This window comes from Scyliorhinus canicula, chromosome 10 (genome assembly GCF_902713615.1).
Source record: "Scyliorhinus canicula chromosome 10, sScyCan1.1, whole genome shotgun sequence".
Classification (NCBI taxonomy): domain Eukaryota; kingdom Metazoa; phylum Chordata; class Chondrichthyes; order Carcharhiniformes; family Scyliorhinidae; genus Scyliorhinus; species Scyliorhinus canicula.
In genome coordinates this window covers 107,282,324-107,299,393 of record NC_052155.1, presented here as the reverse complement: position 1 = coordinate 107,299,393, position 17,070 = coordinate 107,282,324, and the positions used below count along the sequence as shown (strand labels likewise).

Sequence of the window (17,070 nt, the reverse complement as noted above, 5' to 3'; positions counted from 1 at the left end):
AGGAGGGATGGGTCAGTAAGTAAGGCAATCAGTCCTCATGTTTGACAAGTCCCCCGGGTGGAACCCGGTGGTTCCTCACTGCTGCCGGGTCTGCCAGCCTCTGTGTGGCTGACCAATCTGTCCTCGGCCACACCGGGCAGCTCCAGGGCCCGCTCCTCGCAGGAGGTGAGGATTCTTATGTCTGACACCCCACCGCTAGTCTGGGCTCACTCCCGTTGATTGTGGGAGAGCATTTCTTGCAGAGACACAGAGGGGGCATCGTTAGCTGCACACATGGTTCACAGTAGTGGGAGAGGGGGTGTGAAGGCCGGGTTGGAGGTTCGCATGGAGAGATGGGGGAGGGTGAATGCTCCCGTCGGGGTGGAAGGGTGTGGGTCTCTACTCGTGCTGCCCGGTGTAGGTCGTTGATCTTCTTCCTGCACTGCTGGCAAGTCCTCTTAAGTCATACTACTCGGGCTTATGGCCATCACCACCTCCTCCCAGGCAGCACTGGCTGACTTGTGGCCCACCCTTCGGGACCCTGGGGGGAGGAACAGGACAGCCCTCCTGGCCTCCACAGTGTACTAGCAGCCTCCCAAGGTCAGCATCCCCGAATCTTGGGGCTGATCTCCTCGGCGCTATTGTTGCGAGCTGGCTGGGGTTGGCGGAGGTGGACACAGGGAGAACGTACAGACTCCACACAGACAGTGACCCAAGGCGGGAATCGAACCTGGCACCCTGGAGCTGTGAAACAACAGTGCTATATGTGGATTGGCCATGCTAAATTGCCCTTAATGTCTAACGGTTGGGTGGGATACAGGGATAGGGTGTTCTTTTAGAATTTCAGTGCGGACCCGATGGGCTCAATGACCTCTTTCTGCACTGTATGGATTCTATGATTCCAAGGGAATTAAGGGTTGTTGGGGAAGATAAGAAAATGGAGTTGAGACTACAATCAAATCTGTCATGATCTTATCAAATGACAAATCAGACAAGGACCGAATGGCCCACTCCTGCTCCTAAGTCCTATGTTTCCATGTTCCGTTTTCCTTGCTGCAGTACTGCACCTCACTCCAGCCAATTATCCACATGCATGGAGATAATTTATAGAACAGATAAGAAACTGTACAACCTGCGCTACCTCCCAGCCACAACCAAAACCTGTCCAATCTCAGTCATAGGATTTCAATATTCAGATGGTGTGTGCGTTCACTCAGAATCTGAGCTCTAGGTTGTCAACTACGATCGCCACAGCATAGGAAAAATTGATATTTCATTAAACACCCAGAAAAACAAAGGTTCTGCTCCAACCTTCTTATCGACTAAGACACTGGAAAATGTGAACTACTTTTTGTATCTTGGGAGCTCGCATCAAAGTCAACTTGTTACATCAAGGCACTAATCACTCAAAATCAGCATGGCATTCACATACCTAACACTAGTCTCCTGCCTGCTCTACTCAGATCTTGGTCACAGTAGGAGACTCCTAGGAGGATAGCCAAAACGCTTTTAGGGATGCCCTCAAACATATCCACCGACTGTGGGACACTGACTCGTGACCAAACAAAACAAAGAAACTCATTTGGGAAGGCACTGAGCTACGTAGACTTAGCAAGAAATGTTTAGCGGTGAGGTCGAGACATCAGAGGGAGCACGCAAACTTCCAAACAACCCATCTACCCAACCCTTCAAGTACCACCTGCCCTACATGTGGCAGAATCTGCAGATCATCCACTGGACTTATCAGCTATTTCAGAACCCATCAAACTAGAATGGGTCATTCTCGAACCCAAGGGACTTCCGAAGAAGGTGGATCCATATAAATAAAGATAGATGTGCCCACTGGGATCAGGTTAAACTTATCACAGAAATATACCATAGGACTGGCTGATGGACATGGGTTTGAAATTAACTGATATTTGTTCCTCTGTAGCTCAACTGTAATTGTATAGAATTCGCCTTTTCATTTTTCTGATCTTTCTTGGAAACAGTCTTTGGCAAAAATGGTGTTCTGTCATGCCAAATTAATTTGAATTTGCATTCTGTTGGAGATAGAAAGGAAGGGGTTAACTCCCTATACCATTTTAACACATGTATATCTTTTATATTTATTTGATATATTTGAAGTATTGCAGATAGTGCACATTTGCTTAGGTGCAACAACTCCCTTCACACTTCGTTCACTGGCTTGAAATAACTGAAGAAAATCAGAACATGAGAAAATAGAAGCTTACAAGTCAAAAACAAGACAAGTGGTCAAAAAACATAAGACAAAAAAAAAATTAGGAAGAATTTACAAAAACAACCAATCCTGAATGACCAGTCAGATGACGAATGTCATTTAGATATGGGAAGTTAAACCAACAAAATTACTTGTATTATTTTAGAAATGAAATCTTTGTTTTGTTTCACCTTCCACCAAGCATAGTCTAAAAATGAAGCATTGCATTTAATAAAAACGTTTAAAACAAACAATATTACATTTAGATGAAGATTACTTAATTGGTTTTGATGGGGTTAGTTGAGAAATGAATGTTGGCCTAGATACAGAGAAAGCTCAATTCTCTTGTCAAATATCATGGAATTTTCTATCTTGAATAGGCAGGTCGGACTTTCACCTGCATCTTATTTGAAAGAAGTGTCAGGCCAGATTACATAGTCAAGCTGTAGAGTTGGCTTGAACTCACAACCTTGCAACTTAGTAAAGAATTTTATCTACTATACATTTACCAAAAAAAAGTAATTTATCAACATCTGATACTAAAGCTCAATCCAGACTCAATTTATAATTTGGCAATAAAAAGCATTCAACATGACAAAAATCAAAAATTGTTGATTCAAGCAATATTTAGTGTCAGGACCATAAATGGTTGAAGCAAAGGTTAAAATCTGTTATTTTTCCCTGACCTTGGTAGTACAGAGCAAATTGTAGCCTTAACTGTACTCACTCTGTGCTAAACTTTTATATTTTAGTTTGCGAAATAAATATTCAAAATAAATGCAATTTTGAGAAATATATATTTGTCGATCACAACATCATAAGACATAGAAGTAGGCCATTCGGCCCAAAGAGAGTTTACTCCACCATTCAATGAGATCATGATTGATCTGATATGATGATCCTCAATTCCACTTTACTGCCTTATCCTCATAACCCTGGATTCCTTTACTGATTAAAAAGCTGTCTATCTCAGACTTGAATATGCTTATTGGCCCAGCCACTCTAGCCCTCTGCAGTAAAGAATTCCACCATAGTTTCACTGCCCTTAGAGAAGAAATCCCTCCTCATCACGGTCTTAAATAGGTGAACCCCTTACTCGGAGACCATGCCCCATGGTCTTGGTCTCCCATTCCCACAAGAGGAAACAACGTCTTGGCATCTACCTTGCCAAGTTCCCTGAGAATCCTATATGTCTCAAGAAGGTCGTCCATCATTGTTCTAAACTTCAAATGAGTACAGCCCAACATACTCAATCTCTCCTCATAAGAAAATGCTTCAATACCCAGGATCAGCCTAGTTAATCTTCTCTGCATTGTCTCCAAGCCAGTACATCTTTCCTTAGAGAAGGGGACCAAAAAACTGTTCACAGTATTCCAAGTGTGGTCCAACTAGTGTATTGTATAGTTTTAGCAAGAGTTCCCTATTTTTATATTCCATTCACTTTGAAATAAAGATCAACATTCCATTTGCCTTCCCTATTACCCGCTGAACTTGCATACTAACCTTTTGTGATTTAATAATGAGGCCGCCCAAATCCCTCTGTGCTGCAGCTTTCTGCAGTCTTTCTTCACTTAAATAGTATTCAGCTCCTTCGTCCTTCCTATCAAAGTGCATAACTTCACACTTTATTACATTATATTCCATCTGCTAAGGTTTTGCCCATTCTAACCTGTCTATATCCCACTGTAGAGCCTTTGTGTCATCCTCATCGCTTGCTTTCCCATCTATTCTTGTGTCATTCGCAAACCTGACAAGAGTGTATTCACTTCCTCAAAGTCATTAATATATATTGTAAATTATTGTGGCCCGCACACTGAATCCTGTGGCACTCCACTAGTTACAGGTTGCCATCCTGAAAATGCCTCTCTTACCCCAACTCGGTCTTCTCTTAGTTAGACAATCCTCTGTCCATGCTAATATACTACTCCCAACACCATGGGCTGATGCTTATTCAAGAGAATGTCTTTAAATGAAACCTGTAAATTCTGGGGTACACCAGAGATGAATATGTCTAACAGAGAAAATGGTGACAGTACTGATAACAATTGAATGATTGAGAAAGTAAACATGCATATTCTGAAAGATAAATAGCTGAAGGTTAATTTTGATTGACAAATCATTACAATACTTGGATAATATGTAGAAAATCATAATTCAAGTATTATTGTGCACATGCATACGAATGCCCGCACACAGACATGTAAACTTACAGCGTTGTACAATTTGTCAAACTCAGCATAGCGTCTCAAGACAAACCATTCATTCCTACCCACTGTCACCAGCACCTTGTACACCTGTAAGAAAGAAACAAGAACATAAGAACACAAGAAATAGGACCAGGAGTAAGCTATTTCATCCATTTGAGGTCGCTCTTCCATTCAGTGGGATCATGGCTGATCTTCGACTTCAACACCATTTTCCTGCACCATCCCCATATCCCTTGATGTTCTCAATATGTAGAAATATTATCGATCTCAGTCTCCAACATACTCAATGTCTGAGACCCCACAGCTCTCTAGGGTAGGTTTACCATAAATTCCTCCTCATCGCAGCTTTAAATGGCCTGCCCCTTATTCAGTGTCTCTGGTTCTAGGTCCCCAGCTAGGGGAAACATCCTTTCTGCATCTACCCTGTCGAGCCCTAAAATAATTTTGTATGTATGAATGAGATCACACCTCATTCTTCTAAACTCCAGATATTAAAGGCCCAATCTATTTAATCGTTACTCATTGGACAATCCCTCCAACCTAGGTGGTCAATCAGAGGTCAGATTGTTCAGATTTTCGGCGGGAGCAGTGTCCAGGGGCCAGTCGGGAAGTTAAGTTTAACCTTTAAAAACCTACCTTGCAGGAGAAGTGGCCTTCAGATTTTCGGCGGGAGCAGTGTCCAGGGGCCTGTCAGGAAGGTAAGTAAAACTTACCTTTAGGGCTGCAGAAAGTTGGCCACGGGGATTTCTGGGAAGATTTGTTAGTACCTGTATGTAAGTTGGGCGGTTGTTAAACCCGAGACACTACTCTTGTAGTGTCCCCCACCCTTCCACCTCCTCTAACCTAAGGGGTTGAGTGAATATCAGGTAAGCTCTTCCTTTCTTTTTCTTGTTTTATCTAGAAGGGATGGCAGGGAAGGAAGTACAATGGTCCTCCTGCAGAATGTTTGAGGTGAGGGACGCCGTCAGTGTCCCTGCTGATTTCATCTGTGGGAAGTGCACCAATCTCCAGCTCTTCAGAAACCGTATTAGGGAATTGGAGCTGGAGCTAGATGAACTTCGGATCATTTGGGAGGCAGAGGTGGTCATAGATAGAAACTTCAGGGATGTAGTTACTCTGAAGAATAAAGATAGATGGGTGACGGTGAGAGGGGCTGGGAGGAAGCAGTCAGTACAGGGATCCCCTGTGGTCGTTCCCCTTAGTAACAAGTATACCGCTTTGGATACTTTAGGGGGATGACTTACCGGGGTAAGCCATGGGGTACAGGTCTCTGGCACAGAATCTTTCCCTGTTGCTCAGAAGGGAAGAGGGGAGAGGAGTAGAGCATTAGTCATAGGAGACTCCAGGGGGATAGATAGGAGATTCTGTGGGAACGAGAGAGACTCGCGGTTGGTGTGTTGCCTCCCAGGTGTCAGGGTCCGCGATGTCTCGGATCGTGTTTTCGGGGTCCTTAAGAGGGAGTGGGAGCAGCCCCATGTCGTGGTCCACATAGGTACCAACGACATAGGTAGGAAAAGGGATAGGGATGTAAGGCAGGAATTCAGGGAGCTAGGGTGGAAACTTAAATCTAGGACAAACAGAGTTATTATCTCTGGGCTGTTACCCGTGCCACGTGCTAGCGAGACGACGAATAGGGAGAGAGAGCAGTTGAACACGTGGCTACAGTGATGGTGCAGGAGAGAGGGTTTCAGATTCCTGGATAATTGGGGCTCATTCTGGGGTAGGTGGGACCTCTACAAACAGGATGGTCTACACCTGGACCAGAGGGGTACCAATATCCTAGGGAGGAAATTTGCTAATGCTCTTCAGGAGGGTTTAAACTAGTTCATCAGGGGATTGGGAACCTGAATTGTAGCTCCAGTATACAGGAGGTTGAGAGTAGTGAGGTCATGAGTAAGATTTCAAAGTTGCAGGAGTGTACCAGCAGGCTGGAAGGTGGTTTAAAGTGTGTGTACTTCAATGCCAGGAGCATTCGGTATAAGGTGGGTGAACTTGCGGCATTGGGTTGGTACCTTGGACTTCGATATTGTGGCCATTTCGGAGACATGGACAGAGCAGGGACAGGAATGGTTGTTGCAGGTTCCGGGATTTAGATATTTCAGTAAGCTCAGGGAAGGTGGTAAAAGAGGGGGAGGGGGGGCATTGTTAGTCAAGGACAGCATTACGGTGGCAGAAAGGACAATTGAAGAGGACTCGTCTATTGAGGTAGTATGGGCTGAGGTTAGAAACAGGAAAAGAGAGGTCACCCTGTTAGGGGTTTTCTATAGGCCTCCGAAAAGTTCCAGAGATGTAGAGGAAAGGATTGCAAAGATGATTCTGGATAGGAGCGAAAGTAACAGGGTAGTTGTTATGGGGGACTTCAACTTTCCAAATATTGACTGGAAACGCTATAGTTCGAGTACTTTAGATGGGTCCGTTTTTGTCCAATGTGTGCAGGAGGGTTTCCTGACACAGTTTGTAGATAGGCCAATGAGAGGCGAGGCAATATTGGATTTGGTACTGGGTAATGAACCAGGACAGGTGTTAGATTTAGAGGTAGGTGAGCACTTTGGTGATAGTGACCACAATTCGATTATGTTTACTTTAGTGATGGAAAGGGATAGGTTATATACCGCAGGGCAAGAGTTATATCTGGGGGAAAGGCAATTATGATGCGATGAGGCAAGACTTAGGATGCATCGGATGGAGAAGGAAACTGCAGGGGGTGGGCACAATTGAAATGTGGAGCTTGTTCAAGGAACAGCAACTGCGTGTCCTTGATAAGTATGTGCCTGTCAGGCAGGGAGGAAGTGGTCGAGCGAGGGAACCGTGGTTTACTAAAGTAGTTGAAACACTTGTCAAGAGGAAGAAGGAGGCTTATGTAAAGATGAGACGTGAAGGTTCAGTTAGGGCGCTCGAGAGTTACAAGTTAGCTAGGAAGGACCTAAAGAGAGAGCTAAGAAGAGCCAGGAGGGGACATGAGAAGTCTTTGGCAGGTAGGATCAAGGATAACCCTAAAGCTTTCTATAGGTATGTGAGGAATAAAAGAATGATTAGGGTAAGAGTAGGGCCAGTCAAGGACAGTAGTGGGAAGTTGTGCGTGGTGTCTGAGGAGATAGGAAAGGTGCTAAATGAATATTTTTCGTCAGTATTCACGCAGGAAAAAGACAATGTTGTCGAGGAGAATATTGAGTTACAGGCTACTAGACTAGAAGGGCTTGAGGTTCATAAGGAGGAGGTGTTAGCAATTCTGGAAAGTGTGGAAATAGATAAGTCCCCTGGGCCGGATGGGATTTATCCTAGGATTCTCTGGGAAGCTAAGGAGGAGATTGCTGAGCCTTTGATCTTTATGTCATCATTGTCTACAGGAATAGTGCCAGAAGACGGGAGGACAGCAAATGTTGTCCCCTTGTTCAAGAAGGGGAATATAGACAACTCCGGTAACTATAGACCAGTGAGCCTTACTTCTGTTGTGGGCAAAGTCTTGGAAAGGTTTATAAGAGATAGGATGTATAATCATCTGGCAAGGAATAATTTGATTTGAGATAGTCAACACAGTTTTGTGAAGGGTAGGTCGTGCCTCACAAACCTTATTGAGTTCTTGGAGAAGGTGACCAAACAGGTGGACGAGGGTAAAAAAGTTGATGTGGTGTATATGGATTTCAGTAAAGCGTTTGGTAAGGTTCTCCACGGTAGGCTATTGCAGAAAATATGGAGGCATGGGATTCAGGGTGATTTAGCAGTTTGGATCAGAAATTGGCTAGCTGGTGGTGGTTGATGGGAAATGGTCAGCCTGGAATCCAGTTACTAGTGGTGTACCACGAGGATCTGTTTTGGGGCCACTGCTGTTTGTCATTTTTATAAATGACCTGGAGGGGGGCGTAGAAGGATGGGTCAGTAAATTTGCAGATGACACTAAAGTCGGTGGAGTTGTGGACAGTGCAGAAGGATGTTACAAGTTACAGAGGGACACAGATAAGCTGCAGAGCTGGGCTGAGACGTGGCAAATGGAGTTTAATGCAGAAATGTGTGAGGTGATTCATTTTGGAAGGAATAACAGGAAGACAGAGTACTGGGCTAATGGTAAGATTCTTGGTAGTGTGGATGAGCAGAGAGATCTCGGTGTACATGTACATAGATCCCTGGAAGTTGCCACCCAGGTTGAGAGGGTTGTTAAGAAGGCGTACGGTGTGTTAGCTTTTATTGGTAGAGGGATTGAGTTTCGGAGCCACGAGGTCATGCTGTACAAAACTCTGGTGCGGCCGCATTTGGAGCATTGCGTGCAATTCTGGTCGCTGCATTATAGGAAGGATGTGGAAGCATTGGAAAGGGTGCAGAGGAGATTTACCAGGACGTTGCCTGGTATGGAGGGAAGATCTTATGAGGGAAGGCCGAGGGACTTGAGGTTGTTTTCGTTAGAGAAGAAGAAGGTTAAGAGGTGACTTCTGGTTGCGGCTATGCGGAGCTAAGCCGTACGTTCGGCAGCTCCCGCATTAAAAGGACTTGTGGGCTCTTTTAAGGGCCCCAGACGGCGCTGATTCGACGATTCCCGGTGGATAAAGGGGTCTGGAGCAAAACCTCCCGGGATTTATGGTTTGGACTCGAAGTGGGGCGAGGAGAAAAACGGCAGCAGGTCCCCTGGAAAAGCGGGGGAAGGTGGACAAAATGGTGGCCGGTGGAGCCCCTGAGGAGTGGAGGCAGTGGGCCGAGGAGCAGCAGGCGGCCCTTCTGCGCTATTTCACGGAGCTGAAAGGGGAGCTGTTGGAATCCCTGAAGGTGACGACGAGTAAGCTGCTGGAGACCCAGACAACCCAGGGTGCAGCGATACTTGATTTGCAGCAGCAGGCCTCTGAGCGCGAGGAGGTGGTTTCGGTCCTCGTGGGGAAGGTGGAGATACACGAGGCACTTCATAAAAAGTGGCTAGATCGGTTCAAGGAGATGGAGCTTCGGTCACGGAGGACCTGGGCCTTGAGGAGGGGCTGGACCTGCAGGCCTATGTGGCTGTGATGTTGAACTCGCTGGTGGGGGCAGGATCCTTCCATCTGCCCCTGGAGCTGGAGGGGGCCCACAGTGTACTCACCAGGCGGCCTAAGGCGAATGAACCCCCGCGGGCGGTGCTGGTGCGGTTCCATCGGTTCAGTGACTGGGAGTGTGTTCTCCGATGGGCCAAGAAGGTGAGGAGTCGTAAGTGGGAGAATTCGGTAGTGCGTATCTACCAGGACTGGAGTGCGGAGGTGGCCAAGTGGAGAGCCGGGTTTAACCGGACGAAGGCGGTGCTCCATGGAAAGCAGGTGAAGTTCGGCATGTTGCCGCCTGCGCGCCGGTGGGTCACCTACAAGGACCGGCATCACTACTTTGAGTCCCCGGAGGAAGCGTGGGCCTTTGTGCAGGCTGAAAAGCTGGACTCGAACTAGAGATTGGGGGCTGTGGGAGTTTTTCAATTCATGTATCATTGTTTATGCTGTAGCGGGTTATTCTGTTTGTTTTTGTTTTTTCTCTCGCTTTCAGACGATGTGGGTTATGGTTCTGTGTTCTAAGGGGGGTACTGGGGGTTTGTGGTTGATCTGTGCCTTTGTTTGTACGGAGTTGGTGGTTGGGTTGGGACTGCGGTTTGGGAGCTGCATTGGTGGGGTGGGGCAGTGTGAAAGCGCGGGCTTTTCTCTGGTTTCCCGCGCTGCGGGACGAGGGGGTGGAGCTGGTGACGAGGGGCGTGGTTATTAGACCGGGTTCCCCCGTGCTGAAGCGGTGCCCAGGAGCTGATGCAGGTGAGGAGGGGGGGACCTCATATCGGGAGGGGTCGGAGTTAGAGCGGGAGCTGCCGGGGTCAGCAGAAGTCAGCTGGCTCACGGGAGTACAGTGGAGTAAGAGTCACAGCTAGGAGGGGTTCTAGACGGGGGGGGGGGGGGGTACCGGGTTGCTGCTGGATTGGCCAGGGAGGAGTTCGGGGGGGGGGGGTCGGGGTGAGGTTCTATCGCCGTGGGAAACGGGCCGAATAGGTGATGGCCAGGGGCCCGGGTGTTTTCGCATCTGAAAGGGCTGAAGGCGGACGTGGCCATGCTCCAGGAGACCCACCTGAAGGTGGCGGACCAGGTCTGTCTGAGGAAGGGGTGGGTGGGGCAGGTTTTCCACTCAGGGCTCGACTCGAAGAACCGGGGGGTGGCGATCCTGGTGGGGAAGAGGGTGGCGTTTGAGGCGTCTGAGGTTGTGGCTGATAGTGGCGGCAGATATGTGATGGCGAGCGGTAAGCTGCAGGGGGAGGGGGTGGTGTTGGTTAATGCGTACGCCCCAAATTGGGATGATGCTGGTTTCATGAGGCGTATGTTTGGCCGCATTCCTGGCCTGGAGGTGGGGGGGCTTGATCATGGGAGGTGGGGGGGACTTCAATACGGTGCTGGATCCCCTACTGGATTGTTCTAGTTCAAGGACAGGCAGGAGGCCAGCGGCGGCCAAGGTGTTGAGGGGGTTTATGGACCAGATGGGAAGAGTGGATTCCTAGAGGTTCGGGAGGCCGAGGGCTCGGGAGTACTTTTTTTTTTTTTTCTCCCATGTGCACAGGGTTTATTCCCGCATTGATTTCTTTGTTTTGAGCAGGGGACTGGTCCAGAGGGTGGAGGAGGCCGAATATTCGGCTATCGCGATTTCGGACCATGTTCCGCATTGGGTGGATATGGAGATGGGGGAGGTGCGGGACCAGCGCCCGCTTTGGCGTCTGGACGTGGGGTTGTTGGCTGATGAGGAGGTGTGTAGGAGGGTTCGGGGATGTATCGAGAGGTACCTCGAGGTCAATGATACTGGGGAGGTCCAGGTGGGGATGGTGTGGGAGGCTCTGAAGGCAGTGATTAGGGGGGAGCTGATCTCCATCCGAGCCCACAGGGAGAGGGAGAGACTGGTGGAGGAGTTGTTGAGTGTGGATAGGAGGTACGCGAAGGCCCCGGAGGAGGGATTGCTGGGGGAACGGCGTAGCTTGCAGGCTAAGTTTGATTTATTGACCACCAGAAAGGCGGAGACACAGTGGAGGAAGGCGCAGGGAGCGGTCTATGAGTATGGAGAGAAGGCGAGCAGGATGCTGGCACACCAGCTGCGTAAGCGGGACGCGGCTAGAGAGATTGGTGGAGTGAAGGATAGAGATGGGAATGTGGTGCGGCAGGGGGCAGAGGTCAATGAGGTCTTTAGGGACTTCTATAGGGAACTGTACCGGTCGGAGCCGCCAGCGGTGGGAGGGGGAATGGAGAGTTTTTTGGACAGGCTGCGATTTCCAAGGGTGCAGGAGGAGCAGGTGGAGGGACTGGGGGCACCGATCGAGTTGGAAGAGCTGGTCAGTGGGATTGGCCACATGCAGTCGGGGAAGGCGCTGGGACCGGATGGGTTCCTGGTTGAATTTTATAAGAAATATGCGGACCTGCTGGGCCCCCTGTTGGTCAGGACCTTCAACGAGGCATGGGAAGGGGGTGTTCTGCCCCCGACGATGTCTCGGGCACTAATCTCCCTGATCCTGAAGCGTGATAAGGACCCCTTGCAGTGCGGTTCATACAGGCAGATTTCACTGCTGAATGTAGACGCCAAGTTGCTGGCGAAGATCTTGGCCACTAGAATAGAGGACTGTGTGCCAGGGGTGATGCATGAAGATCAGACGGGTTTTGTGAAGGGGAGGCAGCTGAACACTAACGTGCGAAGGCTGCTAAATGTGATAATGATGCCGGCAGCAGAAGGAGAGGCGGAGATTGTGGTGGCATTGGATGCGGAGAAGGCCTTTGACAGGGTTGAGTGGGGGTACTTGTGGGAGGTGTTGGAGAGGTTCGGGTTTGGGGTGGGGTTCATTAAATGGGTGAGGTTGCTGTACAAGGCCCCGATGGCGAGTGTAGCGACAAATGTGAGGAGGTCCGAGTACTTCAGGCTCCACCGTGGGACGAGGCAGGGGTGCCCCCTGTTCCCCTTGCTTTTTGCGCTGGCAATAGAGCCTCTTGCCATGGCTCTCAGGGAGTCGAGGAGGTGGAGGGGTTTGGTGCGAGGTGGAGAGGAGCACCGAGTGTCGCTGTATGCGGACGACTTGCTGTTGTATGTAGCAGACCCGGTGGGGGGAATGCCGGAGGTGATGGACATTCTTGCTGAGTTCGGGAGTTTCTCGGGATATAAATTGAACCTGGGCAAGAGTGAGCCGTTTGTCGTACACCCGGGAGATCAGGAAGAGGGGATTTGGTAGGCTCCCGCTAAAGAGGGCAGTGAAGAGTTTTAGGTACCTGGGGGTTCAAGTGGCTAGGAGCTGGGGGACTCTGCACAAGCTCAATTTTACTAGGTTGGTGGAGCAGATGGAGGAGGAATTTAAAAAGGTGGGACATGCTGCCGTTGTCGGGTAGAGTACAGTCGTTAAAATGACGGTGCTCCCGAGGTTTTTGTTTTTGTTTCAGTGCCTCCCCATTTTCGTTCCGAGGGCCTTTTTTTAGGAGGGTGAACAGTAGCATTCCGGGATTTCTTTGGGCCCACGGGACTCCGAGGGCAAGGAGGGTCGTTTTGGAGCGGGCCAGGGATAGAGGGGGGCTGGCGCTGCCCAACCTCTCTGGGTATTATTGGGCGGCTAATGTCTCGGTGGTACGCAAGTGGGTAATGGAGGGGGAGGGGGCAGCATGGAAAAGGATGGAGATGGCGTCCTGCGGAGGCACGAGCCTGAAGGCACTGGTAACGGCTCCGTTGCCGCTCCCTCCAACGAGGTACACCACGAGCCCGGTGGTGGCGGCCACCCTCAAAATATGGGGGCAGTGGAGGCGACACAGGGGGGAAGTGGAGGGCTCGGTGGAACCACCGGTTTGTCCCAGGGAACATGGATGGCGGGTTCCTGGGGTGGCACAGGGCAGGCATTAGGAAGTTGGGAGACCTGTTCATTGACGGGAGGTTTGCGAACCTTGGTGAATTGGAGGAGAGGTTTGAGCTCCCCCCGGGGAATATGTTCAGGTACCTTCAGGTCAAGGCGTTTGCTAGGCGGCAGGTGGAGGGGTTCCCTTCGCTGCCCCCGCGGGGGGTAAGGGATCGGGTACTTTCGGGGGTGTGGGTCGGGGATGGGAAGGTGTCTGACATCTACCAGGTGATGCAGGAGGTGGAGGAGGCGTCGGTAGGGGAGCTGAAGGCTAAGTGGGAGGTGGAGCTGGGGGAGCAGATTGAGGAGGGGACATGGGCGGACGCCCTGGAGAGGGTGAACTCCACCTCTTCATGTGCGAGGCTTAGTCTCATCCAGTTCAAGGTGCTGCACCGGGCCCACATGTCCGGATCTAGGATGAGTAGGTTCTTTGGGGGCGAAGATAGGTGCGTCAGGTGTTCGGGAGTCCAGCGATCATGCCCATATGTTCTGGGCATGCCCGGCACTCGAGGAATTCTGGAAGGGGGCGGCGGGGACGGTGTCGAGGGTGGTGGGATCCAGGGTCAAGCCAGGCTGGGGAATCGCGATATTTTGGGTTGGGGTGGAGGCGGGAGTGCAGGAGGTGAAAGAGGCCGATGTCTTGGCCTTTGCGTCCCTAGTAGCCCGGTGGAGGATCTTGCTGCAGTGGAAAGATGCGAGACCTCCGAGTGTGGAGACCTGGATTAATGACATGGCGGGATTCATTAAGTTGGAGAGGGTCAAGTTCGCCCTGAGGGGGTCGGTACAAGGGTTCTTTAGGAGGTGGCAGCCTTTCCTCTACTTTCTGGCTCAACGATAAGGTACTAGGTCAGCAGCAGCAGCAACCCGGGGGGGGGGGTTTAGGGGGATAATGTTTAAGTTAATTTGCTTATTGTTAATTTATTTTGTTGTTTATTGGGGTTGGGGGGGGGGGGTTTGTTATATGCGTTGTTACGGGTGCCGGGGGGTGGCTATTATTATCATTGTTAGTGTTATTATTGTTTTGTTGATATATATTTTTCAAAAATTCCAATAAAAATTATTTAAAAAAAAAAAAGGTAAGAGGTGACTTAATTGAGGCATACAAAATGATCAGAGGATTAGATAGGGTGGATAGTGAGAGCCTTTTTCCTTGGATGGTGATGTCTAGCACGAGGGGACATAGCTTTAAATTGAGGGGAGATAGATATAGGACAGATGTCAGAGGTAGGTTCTTTACTCAGAGAGTAGTAAGGGCGTGGAATGCCCTGCCTGCAACAGTAGTGGACTCGCCAACACTAAGGGCATTCAAATGGTCATTGGATAAATATATGGATGATAAGGGAATAGTGTAGATGGGCTTTAGAGTGGTTTCACAGGTCGGCGCAACATCGAGGGCCGAAGGGCCTGTACTGCGCTGTCATGTTCTATGTTCTAGGAATTACTTTGGTGAACCTTTATTGCACTCCTTCTATGGCAAGTGGATCTTTCCTTTAGGTAAGGAGAGCTAAACTGCACAATACTCCAGGTGTGGTCTCACCAAGGCATTATATAATTACAGTAAGACATCTTTACTCCTCTACTGAAATCCGGTTATAATAAAGGCCAAAATACCAATTTTCCTTTTTCATTGCTTGCTGCCCCTGCAGGTTTCCTTTTAGTGACTCATGAACAAAGACACCTAAGTCCCTTTGACAGTCAACACTTCCCAGCCTCTCACCATTTAAGAAATACCCTGAATTAAGAAATACCCTGAATTTCTGTTTTCCCATACCAAAGTGGATAACTTCACATTCCTCCACATTGTGTTGTCTGCCAAATCTTGCTTGCTCACTCACTTAGCCTCTCCAAATCCCCTTGAAGTACCTTTGCATCCTCCTCACAACTTACACATCCACGTAGTCTTGGGTCAACTGCAAACTTGGAAATATTAAATTTAACCCTACATCTAAATAACTTATACAGGCCATGAACAGCTGGGACCCAAGTACTGATCCTTGCCAAATCCCACTAGTTGCAGCTTGCACGATCCATTTATTTTCACTGTTTTCTGTCAATTAACCAGTTCATTCCTCCCAATCCGATGTGCCCTCATTTTGTTTACCATCCTTTTGCACAGAATCTTATCAAAAGCTTTCTGAAAATCTAAATATACCACATCTACCAAAGTTACTCCTCATCTATTCTGCAGCAGCTACATCCTCAAAAAGCTCCAACAGGTTTGTCAAACATTATTTCCCTTTCACAAATCTATGTTGACGCTGCCCAATCATACCATTAATATTTATGTGTCGTGTATTTTTTTAAGAAAGTGAATTGAAGTTAATAATTTAGTCCCTATAACTGGCTGTTCATTCAGGCTGAAATTGATAGTGCATGACCTGTGTCCTGCTTAACCCCAAGTTGAACTTCAAATTACACATCCAGTAGTACCACAACACATAATTTCACCTTCATTAAATCATATGCCACATTGTTAGCACAGCTCACTGGTAAAGAAACACTCATTCATACTTTCATTATCCTTCAATCTTCATTATCAATTGCTAATTAATTAATAATCTATTCGTTCATTAATCTTTATTCGTGTCACCAATGCAGTTACTGTGAAAAGCCCCTAGTCACCATATTCCAGCGCCTGTTCAGGTACACGGAGGGAGAATTCAGAATGTCCAATTAACCTAACAAGCACGTCTTTCGGGACTTGGAGGAAACCGGAGCATCCAGACAAAACTATTGCAGACACAGGGAGAATGTGCAGACTCCGCGCAGACAGTGACCCAAGCCGGGAATCGAACCAGGGTCCCTGACGCTGAAAAGCAACAGTGCTAACCACTGTGCTACCATGCCGCCACAGTCCAAGTAACTTTGACTGTGTAAATGCTTTCCAGCCCCGTTCCCAGTTATACACTGCATAAATTCATCCAGAAATTTGCTGCTTATACCCACTCTATCCTGCACTAAGCTCTCCAGCTCATAGTCTCCTCCCTTACCCCCATCAGTCACCCAACTACAGTCCTTGCCATCTTTCAATATTTTCTATTCCCAAGTCATCCAGGCTAGAAACATTATCTTCTCTCTCTCGCTCTCTCTCCAAATGCTGTCAGACCTGCTGAAATTGACCAGCATTTTCTCTTTTTGTTTCAGATTCCAGCATCCACAGTAATTTACTTTTATCCTACTGAACCATCATAGAACATAGAACATAGAACAGTACAGCACAGAACAGGCCCTTCGGCCCTCGATGTTGTGCCGAGCAATGATCACCCTACTTAAACCCACGTAACCCGTATACCCGTAACCCAACAATCCCCCCATTAACCTTACACTATGGGCAATTTAGCATGGCCAATCCACCTAACCCGCACATCTTTGGACTGTGGGAGGAAACCGGAGCACCCGGAGGAAACCCACGCACACACGGGGAGGACGTGCAGACTCCACACAGACAGTGACCCAGCCGGGAATCGAACCTGGGACCCTGGAGCTGTGAAGCATTGATGCTAACCACCATGCTACCGTGAGGCCCCAAATCTCATCCAATTTCCCTTGTCATACCTACTCCAGTCGCCCAACCTCCTCATATTTTGCACAGGGGCTTATTACCTGCAAGGTGAAAGGAAAATGCTAGCTATTATATAAATGGTAACATTTATCATTCACTCTGGCTTTGCACATTCCACCTTTAATTTTAGCTAGTTTAATAAAATTAAGTGTGTATGTGTGTATATATAAATAAAGGACCACGCAATAACATTTGCATGGAATTAAACAAGCTCCCAAATTGATTACATGGTATGAAAATATTCTAATTATGGAAATAAGCCAAATAGTTTGCA

At 48.3% G+C, this 17,070-nt stretch overlaps 1 protein-coding gene across 6 annotated transcripts in view; it reads right to left on the bottom strand.

The window, feature by feature from the left end:
* Window positions 1-17,070, bottom strand: part of sgk3 (serum/glucocorticoid regulated kinase family member 3) — a 189,854-nt gene that overhangs the window by 81,001 nt on the left and 91,783 nt on the right. For 5 of the 6 annotated variants that reach the window (XM_038809514.1, XM_038809512.1, XM_038809513.1 and 2 more), the window contains one exon: window positions 4,411-4,494. In XM_038809514.1, coding sequence (XP_038665442.1) covers window positions 4,411-4,494 — 84 coding nt within the window. Of the gene's footprint in view, window positions 1-1,855; window positions 2,022-4,410; window positions 4,495-17,070 lie in introns of all 6 variants that reach the window. The other variant, XM_038809516.1, reaches the window with a different exon arrangement.